The sequence below is a fragment of the Drosophila melanogaster genome, chromosome 3R (assembly GCF_000001215.4).
Source record: "Drosophila melanogaster chromosome 3R".
Lineage (NCBI taxonomy): Eukaryota > Metazoa > Arthropoda > Insecta > Diptera > Drosophilidae > Drosophila > Drosophila melanogaster.
The window spans coordinates 18,590,908-18,606,995 of NT_033777.3; the positions used below are offsets into that span (position 1 = coordinate 18,590,908).

A 16,088-nucleotide genomic window follows, 5' to 3' on the forward strand; every position below is an offset into this window, starting at 1 on the left:
TTGCCTTCGATATTTTTTGGAGCAATCTTATCGATACTGTCATCGAAGGGCTGCCATCACCATCTCCCTCTTCCTTTTCGCCGGCGTGCTTGAATAACTGTTCTTCGTGTGACAGCTTGGAAGTCGGGAATTAAATAAAAGTGTAGTAATTAAAGTGCAGTATTTCCCGTCGGCTCGTGCTAAGATTCGATCATGATTGCCGACGACAGTGGAATAAAGCCCTTTGATCCCAAGTTTGTGGCGTCCAATCTGCAGAATCTTCTGCGGTGCCCAAAATGTTCAAAATGTTTTACTTACTTATACAATACGAACTCTGAAGAAGGTAAGTGCTCAACTGTGTGGCATAGGAATTTGGCCAAACATAATTGGCTTTTTCAATTCATAACTTTTTAGACTGTGGGGGGCTACAATTGGTATAAGCAATGGCAAATGCTGCATCACTTATTGAACAAGTGTTGCCACCATGAAAGCTTGACAAGTTCAGGCAAGAAAAATGGAAAATAGTACAAGGAGTGTAAAAACGTTAACTAAAATGTAGTAAAAAGGCTGCTGGCAGCTTGAAAGGTTACTTGTTAAATGAATTGAAACATATTTAAGAAAAATAAGAAGCCAGAGCCAAACATGAAGAGCCGTTTTGAAGATACTCACTCACATTACTGCAAAAGTTTTTCCGTTCACTTTGGCGTCTGATTCTAAACAGGTGTACAGTAATTTTACATATGTATGTGCATATGTATATATGTATGCATGCACAAGTTTATGAATGTTTATGTTGGGTAATGAAATAAACCCTGCAGTTCAATTTTTTTTAGCACAAATATTGTTCTCGAACCAATTAATATTGTCAGATGGGATCTAAACGACTGTTTATTTCATATTTTGTTAGTACGATATTTTCAAAGCTTAACTTGAAACCTGCTTTTAATCAACAGACAATCATCGTCCCTTTCTACTGGGATGCGGTCATACTCTCTGCGAGAGCTGCTTGTGGAACGATCGCCTGGATCCGAAGTGCGCCGTGTGCCATAGTCCAGCTCCTCCTACGATTGTGGCCAAGAGATCGGACTGCAAGTCGGTCGCCAATTTGCGCGATTTGTACGAACTAAACTACCACGTGCTGGGTAGGACCAGTAGCCTCAGCTACCTTCTGCCATTTGCCAAGGACTCGGCAAACCAATCGCTGAGCCCCAGTTCGATCAGCGAGATTGTCCAGACCGTCAAGTGCAGCGAGTGCGGGAATGCCACTGCCAGCGGAGAGTGCAGGCAATGCAATGCCTTCTACTGCCGCCGTTGCTTTGATGCTGTCCACAAACGTAGTCGCGTACTAAAGTCGCATATTTTTCGCAATTCTACGGAACAGGACAGTAGTTTCAGCAAGAAACTCAGAGTGGGGGATCAGTACTTCACATTGCCGAGTCAGAACCTTTGCATCCATCACCGAATGCCCAAAGACAAGTACTGTATGAAGTGTTACCGATCCCACTGCCAAATTTGCTCCACCGTGCATCATAGCGGGCATCGCATACGGAAGCTAATCGAGATTGTTAGTATAATTTTTGAAATATTGAAACATTTCCCTGCCATATTTGTATATGTAATTGCTTATTTAAATGTTCTGAATAAGATTTTAAGCACGTTAGTTTTGAGATCTACAATATGGTTTCAAATGCTAGCTTACAAAACGTACATGCTTTAGAATTTACATATCTATGAGGTACACATAAATTGTGGCATTGTACTTATAAATCCATTACGTTGCGCACTAGCAACTTGAAATATCGTGATTAATCTAATAATAATAATCCACCTAATATTAATTGATTTCTTCCACAGAATCAAAGCTATGCTTCCGAGATTCCCACGACTTTAAACTCACTCAACATGGCTCATATTCATGTCCTCAATGGCAAACAGGTAAGTGCTATGATCGTTTTTACTTACTTGTCAGATTTTATTTCACTATAGCTATAGGTATGTATACAGTTGCATTTACAGCTAGCTATTTACAGTACTTGCTCGCTAAGAATAATTTAGGGATTATACAACCAAGTCGCAAACAAATTTCTCATTACAAATATGGCAAGAGCTATTCATCCTCTCCACAAAATGCTCATTTGCTACTGCTCTTGATGGGCATTAGTTGTCCGGTGTTTCCATCGGTTTTGATCTCGATTACTTCCAGCTTTTCCACGCTCACCTTTGTGGATTCACGCGTTTTCTTCTCAGCTTCCTTAGTTTCCCTTAGACTTTGCAGGTGATCCTCCTCTTCGCTGCTGCCTGGAGCTGTTGGCTCAACTTCGAAATCAATCTCTGGCAGCGGTTGTGGAGTGGAGGAAACTACGATTGGTTTAAGGACAAAGGACTGCGTGTCCTGGGTGCTCGTGGGTGCCATTATAGTTGTGGGTGCGGTCTGGTCGTACGTATCGTAGGTCCCACGCTCCGAAATATCATCTATCTCATCATCGATCAGCAAGTTTTTCTCAGAGCTTTGCTCATAGACCTGGGCATTTATTCCGCTACCATGTTTCGGTTCTGGCTTGTGATTTTTGGGCAACGCAGGTAGAGTAGATGGTGCTTCTTCGGGCTTCTGTGCCTCTTGGGCCGCCTTGCGTTGTTTCTCCAGGCGCATCTTCTCCTCCATTTCCTGGAATTTCATTGCCAGATACCTTAAGTAAATGACACGTTTGTTAATTAATACTTTCGAATCATATAAGAGTGTCTTACTTATCCACAATAGGTCCGTTGTAGTCCTCGGGGAACTTTGGATTAAAAGGCAGAATGTACTTGTAAAGTCGTTCGTTCAGCACATAAAGTTGTGCGGTTGTTGAACATTTGACATTGAACCACCAATCGCAAGTTAAGGCAATCTGTTTTTATATATGTTTTTAATTGTTTAATTCTTAACATGTGTATAACATAAGTTCGCCCATTTACCTGACTAAATATGGTTCCATTGGGGCAAAGGAACGAAGCCTTTCCTCCATTGAGATCACAGTAATGCCAGACCTGGCAATTGGTCTCCGGATCGCCAAAGAATCCCTTGTAGCGTTGCTTGGTGCACTCAAAACTGGTTTGAGGGATCTCCGCATAGTTCGGATAATCGATGCCAGGTCTTCCAGTGCTTGGTCCTGGATGTTTATCTATTCAAATGGAAATAAAATAGGGAAACATAATAAAGTAAAGGCTACTCACTTGGTCCCTTGGGTCTGGCAATCGCTTCCTCTGATTGAGAATGGTGTTCCTCTTCGCTGCCCGTATTGTAATCATAATCCTGGGCACTGGACTTGTGCTCGTCGTGATGCTGCGGAGGATTAGCCACAATGGTTTGGGTTTGCTTTAGATTTTGCAGTATGCGGATCAATGTTTTGATGGAGTTGTCGATGTTGTCGGGTGTTAGGGTTTGCGGAAGATGATTGCTCGCTTGAAGCTTGTGAAGGATTTCGGCCAGTGATGAGGTGCGAATATCTGGTAGCTGATCCTGATCCTCTGGTACGTATGCAGGCGTTAATGGAGGGCGCTCATGGGCGTATTTGTAAACGGGCTTAAGTTTAATAGGCGTTACCGTAGATGGTTCTCTAAGCGGTAACTCTGGGTTTTGGCCAGTAGGAGGCTTCCCCGAAACGTAAACAAATTTGGGCGTAATCTCTACCGTGTGACTTGAAGTCGGCGACACTGCGGGTGCGGGTGTGGTCACGTAAATGGGACGCCTGGTGGCCTTGTAAGTATGCACGGGACGTAATCGAAGTGTGGGCTGTTGGTTATAGAGAATCGGTGGACGCGGTGTGGAAATCTCTGGATGCATTTGCGGTGCAGGCTGATGCTCGATATGTGGAGCTGTCGTGGTCACCAGGATGTAGGCATGCTGGGGCGGCTGATGAGCCGATGGTCGCTCATGCTGGGAGTGCTGCTGCTCTTCCTCCAGCGATTGTCTTGGCCCATCAATTAGATAGTCTATAAACTGCGGTGGTGCTGGGGAACTAAAAGAAATGTTCAGATCTAAAGTAAGGTCTTTTGGGAGGCTAAATTATGATTTCATGATGCACTTGTTACTTAGAAATGATTAGTTTTTGAAGGACGTATTGAGTACTTTGTGTACTTACTAAGCAGTTTTATATATCTTAGTAATGTGGATTATCTTTAGACCATCACTATCAATTTAGATAGTTTTTCTTATTAAATAAACTCGTAGAATACTTTTTTCTTGAGAAGGGAGAATCATTATTGCGTTGGTAAGACCTAAGCAACTTGTTTCCTCTCAACGATCCTTGCTCCTCCTCCCAAGCAAAGAACTTACCCAAGTGGCTCATCCTTGGCGAAATCGTGACGTGGCGACTGTGCCTGCGACTCCGCTTGTAATTGCGACTGGGAGTGCGACTGCTCTTGGACGTGGGCCATGAGTGCGCGCAGCGGGATATGCAGCACCTGTTGGCCAGCAGTCGCATCCGGTCTTACGTAGAGGGCATCGTACTTGTTTGGATGATGGGTCTTGGTTTGGGGATGATGGGGATGCAGATGGGTGTGTTGCGAATGGTGGCTACCAGCCAATGTATTGCTTTGTGCCGGCACCACCGGATGTGAAAAGTCGTAATGCTGTTGCTGTTGCTGCTCCTGCTGCTGCAGATGTTGCTGATGTTTTTGGTGTTTCATGCGCTGTTGTAAGTAAAGCACATATTTCTCCTGCGGCGTCATGTGTGAATGCTGCTGATGAGGAGAATGACCAAGACTAGTCGAGGGCGGGGCCATATTGAAGTAGCTTTCGTATTTGCTAACGTGCCCGAAAGCCGGTGATTTCTGATGTATTATCAATGCGTTTTTGGAGGATGTGGTCGCGGTAATTGCGCTCGAATCGGGAACCGACACAGAAGCGTAGCCGATGCTGTTGGAGGTTAATCATGCAAAGCGGTTATGATTTCGGTTTCAAGCATAAATGTCATGAGAGTGTACGTTAGGTTGCCCTATTTCATTGTGATATTTTCAAATTTATTCATTATTCCTTAAGAAGTTTTAATTTGTATCTGATTATCTATCCATGACTAGTAGATAACAGCCAAATAATTTGACAAATTGTATTCCTTTATATCCTGACTTTCCCTACTCTTGAAATCGTAATATGCCTATTAAGCATAATTTATTTCGTTTGCACCTTAAAGTGTAACTTATTGAATGATTTTAACCGAAAAACAAAGGTGCAGCATCGAAATGTGTTCAACTGAAGTGTGGTGGTTGTAAAAATCTTCGCTGATTGGCATGTTTTTCCATTTCCCACTCCTCATCTGATAAGCATTGTATGACAAATTTTTGACCTGAGCCCGCTGGCTACTTATGACATGAATTTGCCATTTGACAATTACTACATGAGAATGTGGAGAGGAGTTATGTACATACATACATGAGACACTGGCCGGCCAGGTCAAGTCTCCTCAGCCCACCTTTTTGTTGCCCACTGGCTGTGCCTCCTGCTGTACATCGAACGGCAATTGGAGTCGCAATCGTTGTCGTCATGGATCTTACGTCACCAGTGCAGTTGCAAAGATGGTGACGATGTGGACGACCGGATTCAGAGATGGAGAAGAGCGGACGCGGTCTGTGTCGCAGCCGGACATTGGAGTGGACTGGGCTGGTGCATGAAATGCAATTGATTTTTCTGCCCAAGGGCATAGCGTTGCAACAGCAGTATCCGTCTCAGACTCAGAAATCCCAATTGCATGCGTTTTAAACAGAAGCATATTAAAGTCGCTGTTGCATTATCGAATATTGAATTGGACTGCAGTTTGTTGATAACTGGCTGTTCCCAATTAATTATTGACATCTTTGGATGGCGAAACAATAAGTTTAGCAACCTTTCGTAACGTAAGTTAATTAAGTGGGTTGTGTCTTAAAAGTAATCTGTATAGCATTTTTTTTTTAAGACCAATTAAAGGTTCGTTGTGTAAAGTTGTTAAAAATGTATGGATGACATGAAACTGTTTTAAAGACAGCCATAGTGGCAACATTTTAATTTGTATTCTACATGCGATATTGCAACTACCTCACGATATATAAGTGGGCGTGGCTGTGAGAACTGCCTATTAAGCAGACGAGGCTTTGGATATTCCATGAGATCAAAGATCAGACCTGGCTTACTTTTGGGCTTTCGCGCCAGCGCTCTGTTTTCCGTTTGGGCATGAGAGTCACAAGAGTGACAAGAAATCTTACCTTGGATTGTTTTGCACTTGCTGGTGTAGTTGCGGCTGCTGCTGCTGCTGCTCCACCGCCTCCTCCTGGGCTCTATGGTCCTCCTGCTGCTGCTCCACCATCTTCTCGCCATTCGTCTCATCCACCTCCTCGCCAGATGACGATAGTGGTGGCTGTTCGGCGGAGGCAGCCGCTCCGGCTGCATAATCCGTAACGATTTGTGTTTGATGGGAATTTTTATAGACAATTTCTGGCTGCTTCAGGTTGCTTTGGATGTTATTGTAATTGATGGCATCGCCGGGGGAGCCCGGTTTGCTGCTGCTCACTGGCGTATAAATAATGGGTATAAACTGTCCCGGCAATGTGTTCTGCGCTGTAAATGGTGTTAAATTGATTTTTGATTGTTTGCCCCGCTGTCGCTGCGCCTGGGATGCCACTAAGCTCGATGATAGGATCTCGTATTGCTGTGGTTGCTGCTGCTGCTGCTGCTGCTGCTGCTGGTGGTGCAGAAGGTGGTGGTGCTGCTGTGGATGCTGCTGCTGCACTTGCTCCTTGGGCGACGGCGGTAGTGGCGGAAAATGCTGCACTGTCTTGTGCTGCGTGCGTGTAAATTATGAATTACGTGATTATTTCTGCTTATTTATGACCCATGAAATCAATTGTAATGAAGGAGAGTGGATAGGTATCCAAGTGCTTTTTCAATACCCTCGACGTTTCATATTCCAATATTCGCAATATTGCTGGTATTTCACGATTGATGGACTTTAGAAGGAAGCAATCTAAACCGATTCAGCACTAATTTAGCTCCATTTGATATATATTCTTTCCCAAGGCGACATAGCCTTTTTAAAAACACTTATTATTCAAATACTTGCCTTATGCGTCGGGTTTAATGGCTTGTATGCAATATACGTGGCACCCGAATTGGTGATCGCCTGCTGCTCCTTGACATGACCAGGTGGCGGATGTGGGGGCGCATGCTGATGCTGGTGGCCTCCAATCGCAAGGGAGTGATAGACCTCGCCTGCTCCCGACTGATAATGCGGCCCTGGTGGCGGATGCGGTGGTCCATGGTGGTGGGGATGGTGCTTCTGCTGCGGCATGTAGGCCACCGGCACTGGTATCCTTCCAGGACCTGGCAGCGGTGCCTGCAGCTGTGCTCCGCCAGCCGACGACGAGTGCTTGGTGGCATACTGCTGATTAATGGGCAACTCGGGCGCCGGCAGATAGAAGGCCATGTAGGGTATCAATCGTCGACTTCGCTCTGAGGCACTTAGCTCAGAGTCGCCAATGCCACTGCTGTTGTGGCTGCCTCGGGGATTTCTATTGATTGGAGCTGGTTGGGACGCAGAGCCAGTGGCTTGGCTCGAGGAAACAAGAATGGCAACTGTAATATAGAAATATTAAAACTTTAGTTGCTTTCAGAACACAGTTTTTTTTTTTTACTTAATTTATCAATTTAAGGCTTTTAAAATGTCTCAAAACAAATACTCAACTTTAAACAGTTTTTCCTTATCCATATATTATATATTATTTTTATGCCCTCTTATTAGCATTTCGCATGCTAGCATAATAATATTTGGGACGTAGTAACCTTATACTTTGGTTCAGATTTGTCAGTTATGGTAGAAGGCTGTGCATTACCCTTTTTTATATTTCTTTCACACCTCATAACGTTTGTAGGTTTTGTCAAAATTTCTGGATTCGAATTTAGTAAGTAAAATACACAAGTGGCATAAAATTATTGTTTGTGAAATCAACCAACTTAAGGGTAATTATGTCCGCTGTTTAGAAAAGAATCATTCGCTTGATGCCATTACCAAATCACCTAGTTGCAAACTCTCGGAAAACTACACTACACGCACGCCGAGGAAACAAGAGCCATGTCCAAATACAATTCTAGCGCTGGGATCCGTCAGTTGGGTACTCGAAGTTCGGATGTGGATGCACTGGCACAGCGGGGCTACAATGTGGGTCACAAGATCGGCGAGGGGTCTTATGCCACTGTTATAACCGCCGGTTATGCCGATGATCATGGACATGGAGTACATTTGGCCTGTAAAATCATTGACAAAGCCAAGGCGCCCACTGATTTCGTGAACAAGTTCTTTCCGCGCGAACTGGAGATCCTGACAAAGATTGATCATTCCAACATTATTCAGATCCATAGCATCCTTCAGCGCGGTCCCAAGATCTTCATCTTTATGCGTTACGCAGAGAATGGGGATTTGTTGTCGCACATCAAGAGGTCGGGTCCCATCGATGAGAAGCAATCGAAGATCTGGTTCTTTCAGATGTCCAAGGCACTGAAGTATCTGCACAACCTGGACATTGCCCATCGGGATCTCAAGTGCGAGAACATTCTTCTCTCCAAGCGGCTCAACATCAAGCTGGCCGATTTCGGATTTGCTCGCTATTGTCGCGACGATAATGGCCGGGAGATGAAATCTGAGACATACTGCGGATCAGCTGCTTATGCTGCACCTGAAGTAGTTTGTGGACGACCATATGATCCAAAGCTAGCGGACGCCTGGTCCTTGGGAGTCATTCTGTTCATCATGATGAATGCCAAGATGCCTTTCGATGACAGTAACTTGACCAAATTGCTGGAGGATCAGCGTAACCGCAAGTTTGCCTTTCGCCGGAAGCTGCAGGAAACGATATCGGCCCAGGCGAAGGCCACTGTTTCAGTGCTGCTCGAACCGGAGGCACATGCTCGCTGGAATCTACGCGAGATCCTTAACTGTGCATGGCTGCGAACCGTCGAGGAATCCCAAACACCCATTCCCTAGAACTGACTGCAAGTTTGCAAAATCTCTGAAGCCACTCATCACTGAGAATCCTATGAGCACTTGCACGCATAGCGCGTTGGTTTCACAGATATGTGTAAATTGGAATGGTTCCTCAGAAATTCAATGGTATTTTTTCAGAAAGATATATCTTTCAACTGTCTGAATCCCATCACCCACTTTTTATTTTGTATGGTATTAATAAAAAACCAAATGGTGAAGTATTTAGGTCTAATCGTTTACGATATGTAAATACTATTCCTTCGGGATAGAGCTTTTAAATTATTTAAATATATTTAAAAAAAAAAAAGCCAGTCGATGTTGAGTAATAGATGCAAACCGAACAATTAAGCGACTTGGATGAAGCAGAAAGCCAGACCCAACGAAGCTTAACCACAGAAACCAAACAAAAAAAGTGGCGCTGTCATAACCGTAAAAGAAATACTATTATAAAATAGCATTAGGTAAATTGTCGAACAAATTTTTCTTGCATCTTTCCCCACTGCATATGGCGTACTAGAGTTTATTTATCGTGTGCATTGTTGGCCACACTCTCCGCTACAGTTGGCCGTGTTTAGTGAGCCGTGTCAGCCGGCAGAGGCATCCAAAGAGCCTCCATGCCATGTGGGAGGGGAATCCCCAGCCCACAGACGACAGTGAAAAGAAAGGCGCGCCAGTGATGCGACGCAACGATTTAAATTTTAACTAAATTAGACTTGGATTCAATCATATTTATCATAATGGTTAAGCTCGAAGAAGGAAGGCGTCTGGTCTGTCCATCTGTCCATGTCCGTCTAAAACCCATCAAAATGTGTTATAATTTGGGGGAATTAATTTTGGGCTAGGCTCGTTTAAGCCGTGTCATGTGACCAATCACTGGGAAACATAAGTAATTGTGTGATTTGCTCGTTTCGCCATTCCTGGCCAGCTTGCAATGGATTGGATTGGTTTGGATTGGCTTGGCCCGGCCTCGCATTTTCGTGTCCTGTGCGGCATGTGTTGCAAGTTGCCATGCCGACCAGCAATCTGCAGACTTGGGAGTCAGGCGGCCCCACGACATGGACAGTCGGCAGTCTCCTCGCAATAAGTGTCCGAAAGTTCGAGCCAAATCAGAGCTGTGGGGCAGATAATTTGCATTGGAGAGCGGGCCGGGCTTAAGTGGCAACTTAGATGCAAGAAAGGTCTTGTTGTTGCATATGTGACACCACAAATGGGTGATAGAGTGAGCCAGCCCACTGCACTATAGGCTGAATGGTAACATTTTGTGGCAAAACACCTATTTTTCAAAAGACCGTAAAACTAAGTTTTGATTGTGTTAATTTTAGATTAGACTTTTTTGGACCTAACGCTACATTTTCAAATTCATACTAATTTTAGCTTAAAGGGAGTTAAACAAAGATTTAAAACTTCATTTAAAGTGCGACATAATTAAATAATATAATTTAATAGCTATTTCATACTTCAAATAATTTTTGCAAATTGAAACCCGTTTATGGTCACTGTACTATTGTTCCCACCCAAAGTTAAGTGTTACCGAAAATACTTGTCTTTATTTGATCTTTCAGTATGTCATATCCTGGCTAGCTTGCCATTTTGTTGTTTTCTTTATTGTCTAAAAGAGTTTTTCGTTTTACGACTCTTTTTCATGTGTTGGCCCGGCCAGGCAGTCTTTGCTCTGCTGCACACCTGTGCGTATGCGTAATGCAATTTTGCATTAATTAATATAAGTTGTCTGTGTGCTCGCATTCCGCCTGCGGGGCACTAAAATGTTTTGCGATGGCTCATCTGCCACCTGGCTGCAGCCAATTTCCAGCCGAGAGTCGCTCCCAAGTGGCTCGTATGGAATTAATTTTGGGGCAACGTGTCAGATTTATGCTGTTGTCTTTGTTGTGTGTCCCCCTTCGGAACTGCTGGGGCTTATTAGATCCGCCTTCCAACTTCCGGCTGTCGTATAAATCCTTTGAAAAATGTGTTGCATTTGCCTTTCGCATATTGCTAATAATTTGCTAGGATTCGGCTTTGGGATTTGTGATTTTGTATAAAATTGCAAATGGAATTGCCAATCAACATAGTGTGGTAAAGAGTTGGTTCAAAATTTTGGATTTATTACTGTATTTATGTTCATTTTAAAAATAATTCTTGATAAATAAACTCATAATGCATATTAACGAATACCATTAATATACATTTTGTTCTTTAAGAACACCCTTTATCATAATAACCACTAATTTGTAGTGATGGCGTGTAGTAAAATAATTAAAGACTCATTAGCGACATTGACAAAAAACAAGAAATCTTACTGTTTTTATGCTCTGCAATCGAACCTCATATTTCCATACATCGCCGCATGCAAAAAGTTTCCCAGGCTGGGTAATATAATTGTTGATTTGATTCAACAAGAAGGCAAAAAGCACGCAATGCGAACTAAAGCTGAGGTATAGCAGTAGGGGACTAGGAGGAAGTGCCTATCCTAAATAAACTTGTCATGGTCAACGGCACACACCCTCTTTTTGCTTTTTCAATTACAATATAAATATGGGAGTGCGGCAGAATGTTGAAATGCAATTAGGCAGCCGCGAAAACAAATAAAAGCGGGCAACAAAAGTTTGAGAATGATTCCTGATAGGAGGAGATGATGGGGTTGGAGAATGGTCGGTATATTTTCGCACTGACCCCGCAGGGTATTCGACTTGTTATCGTTGTCATTTGGATGGCACTCTGCGCCGAATTTCGCACATTGCTGGAAACCGTGGGTTGTTAGCTGTTTTGCCCAGTTGTCAGTTGGTTTATGGCCAAAACACATTAAGCGAACCGCATAAAAACATTTTAGCCGCAGTCACAGTCGCTGTTTTGGACCGAGCCCACACCCAACCCCATTCTCATCCTCATCCTCATCCTCATCATCGTCACCCACTGAAATTCTAGTTCAATTCAAGAGAATCGCTCCAAAAATGTTTGTGGTCAGAATCAGTGAGATGCGGAGTATACAGATACGGATACAGATACAGATACTGATCAGGCCATATTTGCCAAGCACTTTTGCATGTATTTTGCATAAAATTTGCAAATGATTTGTTGAGCGCTTCTTATTTTGTGCAATTTTGATGCGATTTCTGGCGGGGATGGGGAGAGCTAATGGGTACGGTGGCGCCCAGGTGGACCAGACGTGGAGTACCCACCTGTTTTGGGTTAATTCACTCGGCCCGGAGCCAAACATTTCGCGCTTTTTTGACATTTCTGGCGCATAATTTGATTAGATTTCGATACGACGAGCGAATTGTTTTGGTCACTCGGCTCTGCGGGGTAGGAAGGCGGTGGTGGCGGAATCATTTTGGAGTGTTGTTCCTGCTGTTGGTGGATTGTTTTCTAATTTGATTTGATTTGATTTCGGCCAGCGTTCTGCGGCTGCCCCCCGGTATGCATCGCTCAAATGCAATTAAATGCAAATTTATTGCGTAAATATTTACTTGAGCGTGAATGAATTTTAATTTTGTCACCGGCTCGACGACCATTTCCATTTACCGCCCGATCGATTGGCCACCCATTTCTAATTTTTCGCTATTGTTTTGGAAATGCTTGTGGCCATCGCATCATCATCAGCTGAGTGAGCCGGAGGCCAGCGGATTTTGCACGACGCTTGCTGATTTGGCTGGATCGTCGGATCCCGCGATACGATTATTGTGCCACTCAGCTTAGCCCGCGACTCCAAATTATAATGGCCAAAACGATACCACTCGCGCCCCCGGCCATTTATGGCCCAAATTGTAAAGTCGTCCATGTAAGCCATAAACTAAAACTATAAACTCCACATCTGTAAAGCGGGCATTACACGAGCCACGGGTCCAAGAAGTCAAGCTCAAATTGCTGGCTGTCCGTTTGTAAGCAAAACAGAAACAGAAACAAAACACAAAGGCGCAAGGCCTCAGATTTGCCTTCACTTACATTTTTGGCCAGAAGACAAATTATAGAGGCCGTAAAATGCAATAAACCAATCGCACAATTTCGGGTGGTCCAAATATTAGCCAACTAAAGTGCGAACTAAATTGCTACTTCTGTTTTCTTTTTTTCGAGCGATCTTTCATTGGTAATTGTAATAAAAATTTGCTAAGTATCTCACGAATTTGTGGAAATGCAATTGCATGTTGAGTTGTAAACCTAGATTTAGTCATTTATTACTTACACTTCTCACTTCAATCACATTGTAATATAGTTTATTATTGAACGAAAACTAAGTATTTCCTCTTACTTATTCCCAATTTAGTTCTACTCCGAAAAAGCAAGATTGGTAAAATGTTAACTTTATTTTAGCCACACCAATCGTGAGTAATTCGCCATTCGTAGCAGTTCACACCCCAATTCAAATCGTTGCAACTGCCCACAATGGTTAATGTCTATTTATATCGATTGTTTCCTCTACTTGGCCGACCTTTAAGCTGCATTCCATTAAATGGCTGAGAACTTGTCTAATTCATATATCAAAGGCAACGCACCGATCGAATTTAACTTTATGGCCAGAACAAACATCCGCTTGGCGGGCGAAACTGCAACTTGATCAGCGGAATTGCTTTTACAATTCGGTATAATAAATGTACACTTTTTCGTTTAGTTTATATTGTTATTTTCCACGTTTTCCGCTCGTCGGCGACAACAATTGCGACAGAAACAGAAAAGTGAATGGGTTTTCCTTCCATTCCTCCAATCGGCTATCGCTGGTACGTTTGCAAATGTCGCAATCTGGCACTGGCACCCATTATAAGCATTTGCAGCCAGCTTGGAAAAAAAAGAAACATCAAATTAACCACCCATTAAATAAACATGGAAAAACACACCCGTCTGCGTCTCAGTTTGTCCATCAAATCAAACTGCGTTCTCATCAAAGTCAAAATCGTCGACCAAGTTGTCAACCGAGAGGTTTGCAGTACTGCATTGCCAATTACCAAGCAAAAAAGTTACATTAACTTTCATTGGATATGCAAAAAAAAAGGCTAACTATTTAAGTCATCTTATAAGGCCTGTTTTTTAAGGATCATACCCTAAGAGTGTTAGAATATTACAGAGTATCACAGCACTAAAACTCTCTATCAAAATGGGATATAAATACAGAGTTTATTTCAGAATTTGATACCTTTCCTACAAAAATGAAATAGGGGAAATGATCTTCACATTCACCTTCACTTCACTGCAGCATTCGAGCAGCGATCCATGGAAATGCTTGGCAAAGTAATTGTTATCATTGGCCGGCCGTTAATTGTATGGAAATGGAAAATGATTGTTACACTTTCTGCCTGCATTTAGTTAACAACATTTGCACACTCATTCCGCCCACTCCATCGGTCAGTTGCATCTCATTATAAGATTTACATTTCACGGCCAGGTTGGCAACGAAAACGTCTGCAAAGTGCTTCCTCATTCACAAATGTGTTTCCTCAAATGGGAATGGGGAAATGTAATTGGGATTTTCCGTTTACTGGCATTACTTTTATTGCCTTGCCATTTGTCGATTGGTTCGAACCTAATTTTATTGATTATGCTAATCGGCTGTTTTTTAATCTAACCAACGGGTGAAATATAAATAAGAACACTTTAGACACAGATTCTTATTGTTGTTTTACGATTGTGTGAAAGGTGTTAAACAATGTACTCGTATCCGGTTCAAAGAAATCTTTGACGATTATAACTGATTTTATGGACATTCCAAAATAAAAATAAACAAGTCTATCAGATACCTGTTACTTATTTAGTGGGAGTACAAGGACGAAATTTATAACTGATTAATTCCTACTTCCTAATATTTATATATATGTATATGGATCTAAGCTTGTCAGCCCAAGGCTGCCCGAAATGGAAGCAATAAATTTGTCTCTCACACACTCCATCGACAAACCCATTGCCTCCGGTTTTTGGTGACCCAAACGCTTGACCCTCTCGGTGTGGTTAGAAAAATAAAAGCCAAACTCCCACTGGGGTCCACGGGGCGTATGGAGCACGATTCGAGTGGCGTTTTGGACTAACCCGTTGACAATCGCTATAGATTCAAAGTTATTTATGATGGCTTTCTCGAAAACAATCGCTATAGTTATATAGAGGTTCTGGCCTCATTTGTGTAATGAACTTCTTTAAAACAATGCAGATATATGTATGCAGATATGTATGTATATGTGTAAGCAATTTTTGCCATTGAAAAATGATTACGCAAATTAAAAGTAATTTATTTGTGCATGCAACAAAGTAAAAGCTACGGCAGCAAATGGCTCGAATCCGATTGTTATCACTCGCGAAGCTCAGCCAAGCCAGGCGAAACAAATTTAAATATAATTCACTTACAGCCAGCCAACAAACAAAAGTCGCGAGCACAGCTCATAAAAGCCAGAAATGGAAAAACGGTAACATTGCATAAATTAAACAACAGAGACTGCACAACTTCAATTTGGCGTATTATGGCCTATGGCCACGGTTCCAATCGATTTGCGGCGCTACAGAAATCGAGCGATCTGATCGATTCGATCTGTGGCAAGAAAACGATCGGCAAGGTCGCACAGCTGTCGCTGGCTGCTAAATGTGGACCGCCAGTCGCATATCTCTATAGATCCGCCATCGATTCTTCAGATTAATTTATCTGCACCAAAGAATTACGAGAAAAAAAAAACTGGTTTTGTTAGGTTGAAGTCTAGATGCTCTTTTACCATTTTTTTTTTTTTTTTTTTTTTTTTTTTTTTTTTTTTTTTTTTTTTTTTTTTTTACTTTGCTTTTATTTATTGAATCTTCTTGTATAAGAACTAACAATAAGTTTAAAAATCTTAACTATAACAAGTATTTTTTGAACAGTTGTATTATTTTTCCAACTGTTCTATGTTTAAACGGCCCTAATAATTTATTCGCTGGGTTGGTAGGTCCTTTCGCCGGAGACGGGAACGGCTGCTGAGCTGGATTAGACCTCGCGCTAGGTGGTTGGGGTGCGTGTGAAGCTTGCTATGGTATTTTTCCTTAAGTTCCGTGATTGCGTTGGTAACTGATGGGATATTTAAGTCTCTTTGGATGTTTTCACTCCGAACGTACCACGGTGCCCCAGTGATGGTTCTCAGAATCTTTGATTGTGCTCGCTGAATGATGTCAATATTGCTGTTG

The 16,088-nt window shown here is 42.6% G+C and overlaps 3 protein-coding genes across 7 annotated transcripts in view, besides 1 other annotated feature; 2 read left to right on the top strand and 1 right to left on the bottom strand.

The window, feature by feature from the left end:
• Positions 1 to 119: 119 nt before the first annotated feature.
• Positions 120 to 16,088, top strand: part of qin — a 59,111-nt gene continuing 43,142 nt past the window's right edge. Inside the window, exons 1-3 of the mRNA NM_142478.3 lie at positions 120 to 322; positions 933 to 1,543; positions 1,834 to 1,914. Coding sequence (NP_650735.3) covers positions 193 to 322; positions 933 to 1,543; positions 1,834 to 1,914 — 822 coding nt within the window. The 5' untranslated portion in view covers positions 120 to 192. The remainder of the gene's footprint in view (positions 323 to 932; positions 1,544 to 1,833; positions 1,915 to 16,088) is intronic.
• The window catches only part of CG14304 (uncharacterized protein), a 28,527-nt gene continuing 14,332 nt past the window's right edge, over positions 1,894 to 16,088 (bottom strand). For 2 of the 3 annotated variants that reach the window (NM_142474.4, NM_001144608.2), the window contains 7 exons: positions 7,050 to 7,561; positions 6,196 to 6,770; positions 4,295 to 4,876; positions 3,193 to 3,977; positions 2,935 to 3,140; positions 2,725 to 2,867; positions 1,894 to 2,666 (listed from right to left, as the gene is read on the bottom strand). In NM_142474.4, the coding sequence (NP_650731.3) occupies positions 2,111 to 2,666; positions 2,725 to 2,867; positions 2,935 to 3,140; positions 3,193 to 3,977; positions 4,295 to 4,876; positions 6,196 to 6,770; positions 7,050 to 7,561 (3,359 nt within the window). In that variant the 3' untranslated portion in view covers positions 1,894 to 2,110. The remainder of the gene's footprint in view (positions 2,667 to 2,724; positions 2,868 to 2,934; positions 3,141 to 3,192; positions 3,978 to 4,294; positions 4,877 to 6,195; positions 6,771 to 7,049; positions 7,562 to 16,088) is intronic. The other variant, NM_001260254.1, reaches the window with a different exon arrangement.
• Positions 7,784 to 9,190, top strand: Tssk (Testis-specific serine/threonine kinase). Of its 3 annotated transcripts, none has more exons than NM_142475.2 (2): positions 7,849 to 7,945; positions 8,007 to 9,190. In NM_142475.2, the coding sequence occupies exon 2, from the start codon at positions 8,058 to 8,060 to the stop codon at positions 8,964 to 8,966; it is 909 nt and encodes a 302-aa protein (NP_650732.1). In that variant the 5' UTR covers positions 7,849 to 7,945; positions 8,007 to 8,057; the 3' UTR covers positions 8,967 to 9,190. The 3 variants fall into 3 exon arrangements, with proteins under 3 accessions (NP_732357.1, NP_650732.1, NP_732356.1); NM_169824.3 differs by having other exon boundaries at positions 7,849 to 7,887; positions 7,967 to 9,190; NM_169825.2 differs by having other exon boundaries at positions 7,784 to 9,190.
• Positions 15,680 to 16,088: part of a mobile genetic element that runs on past the window's edge.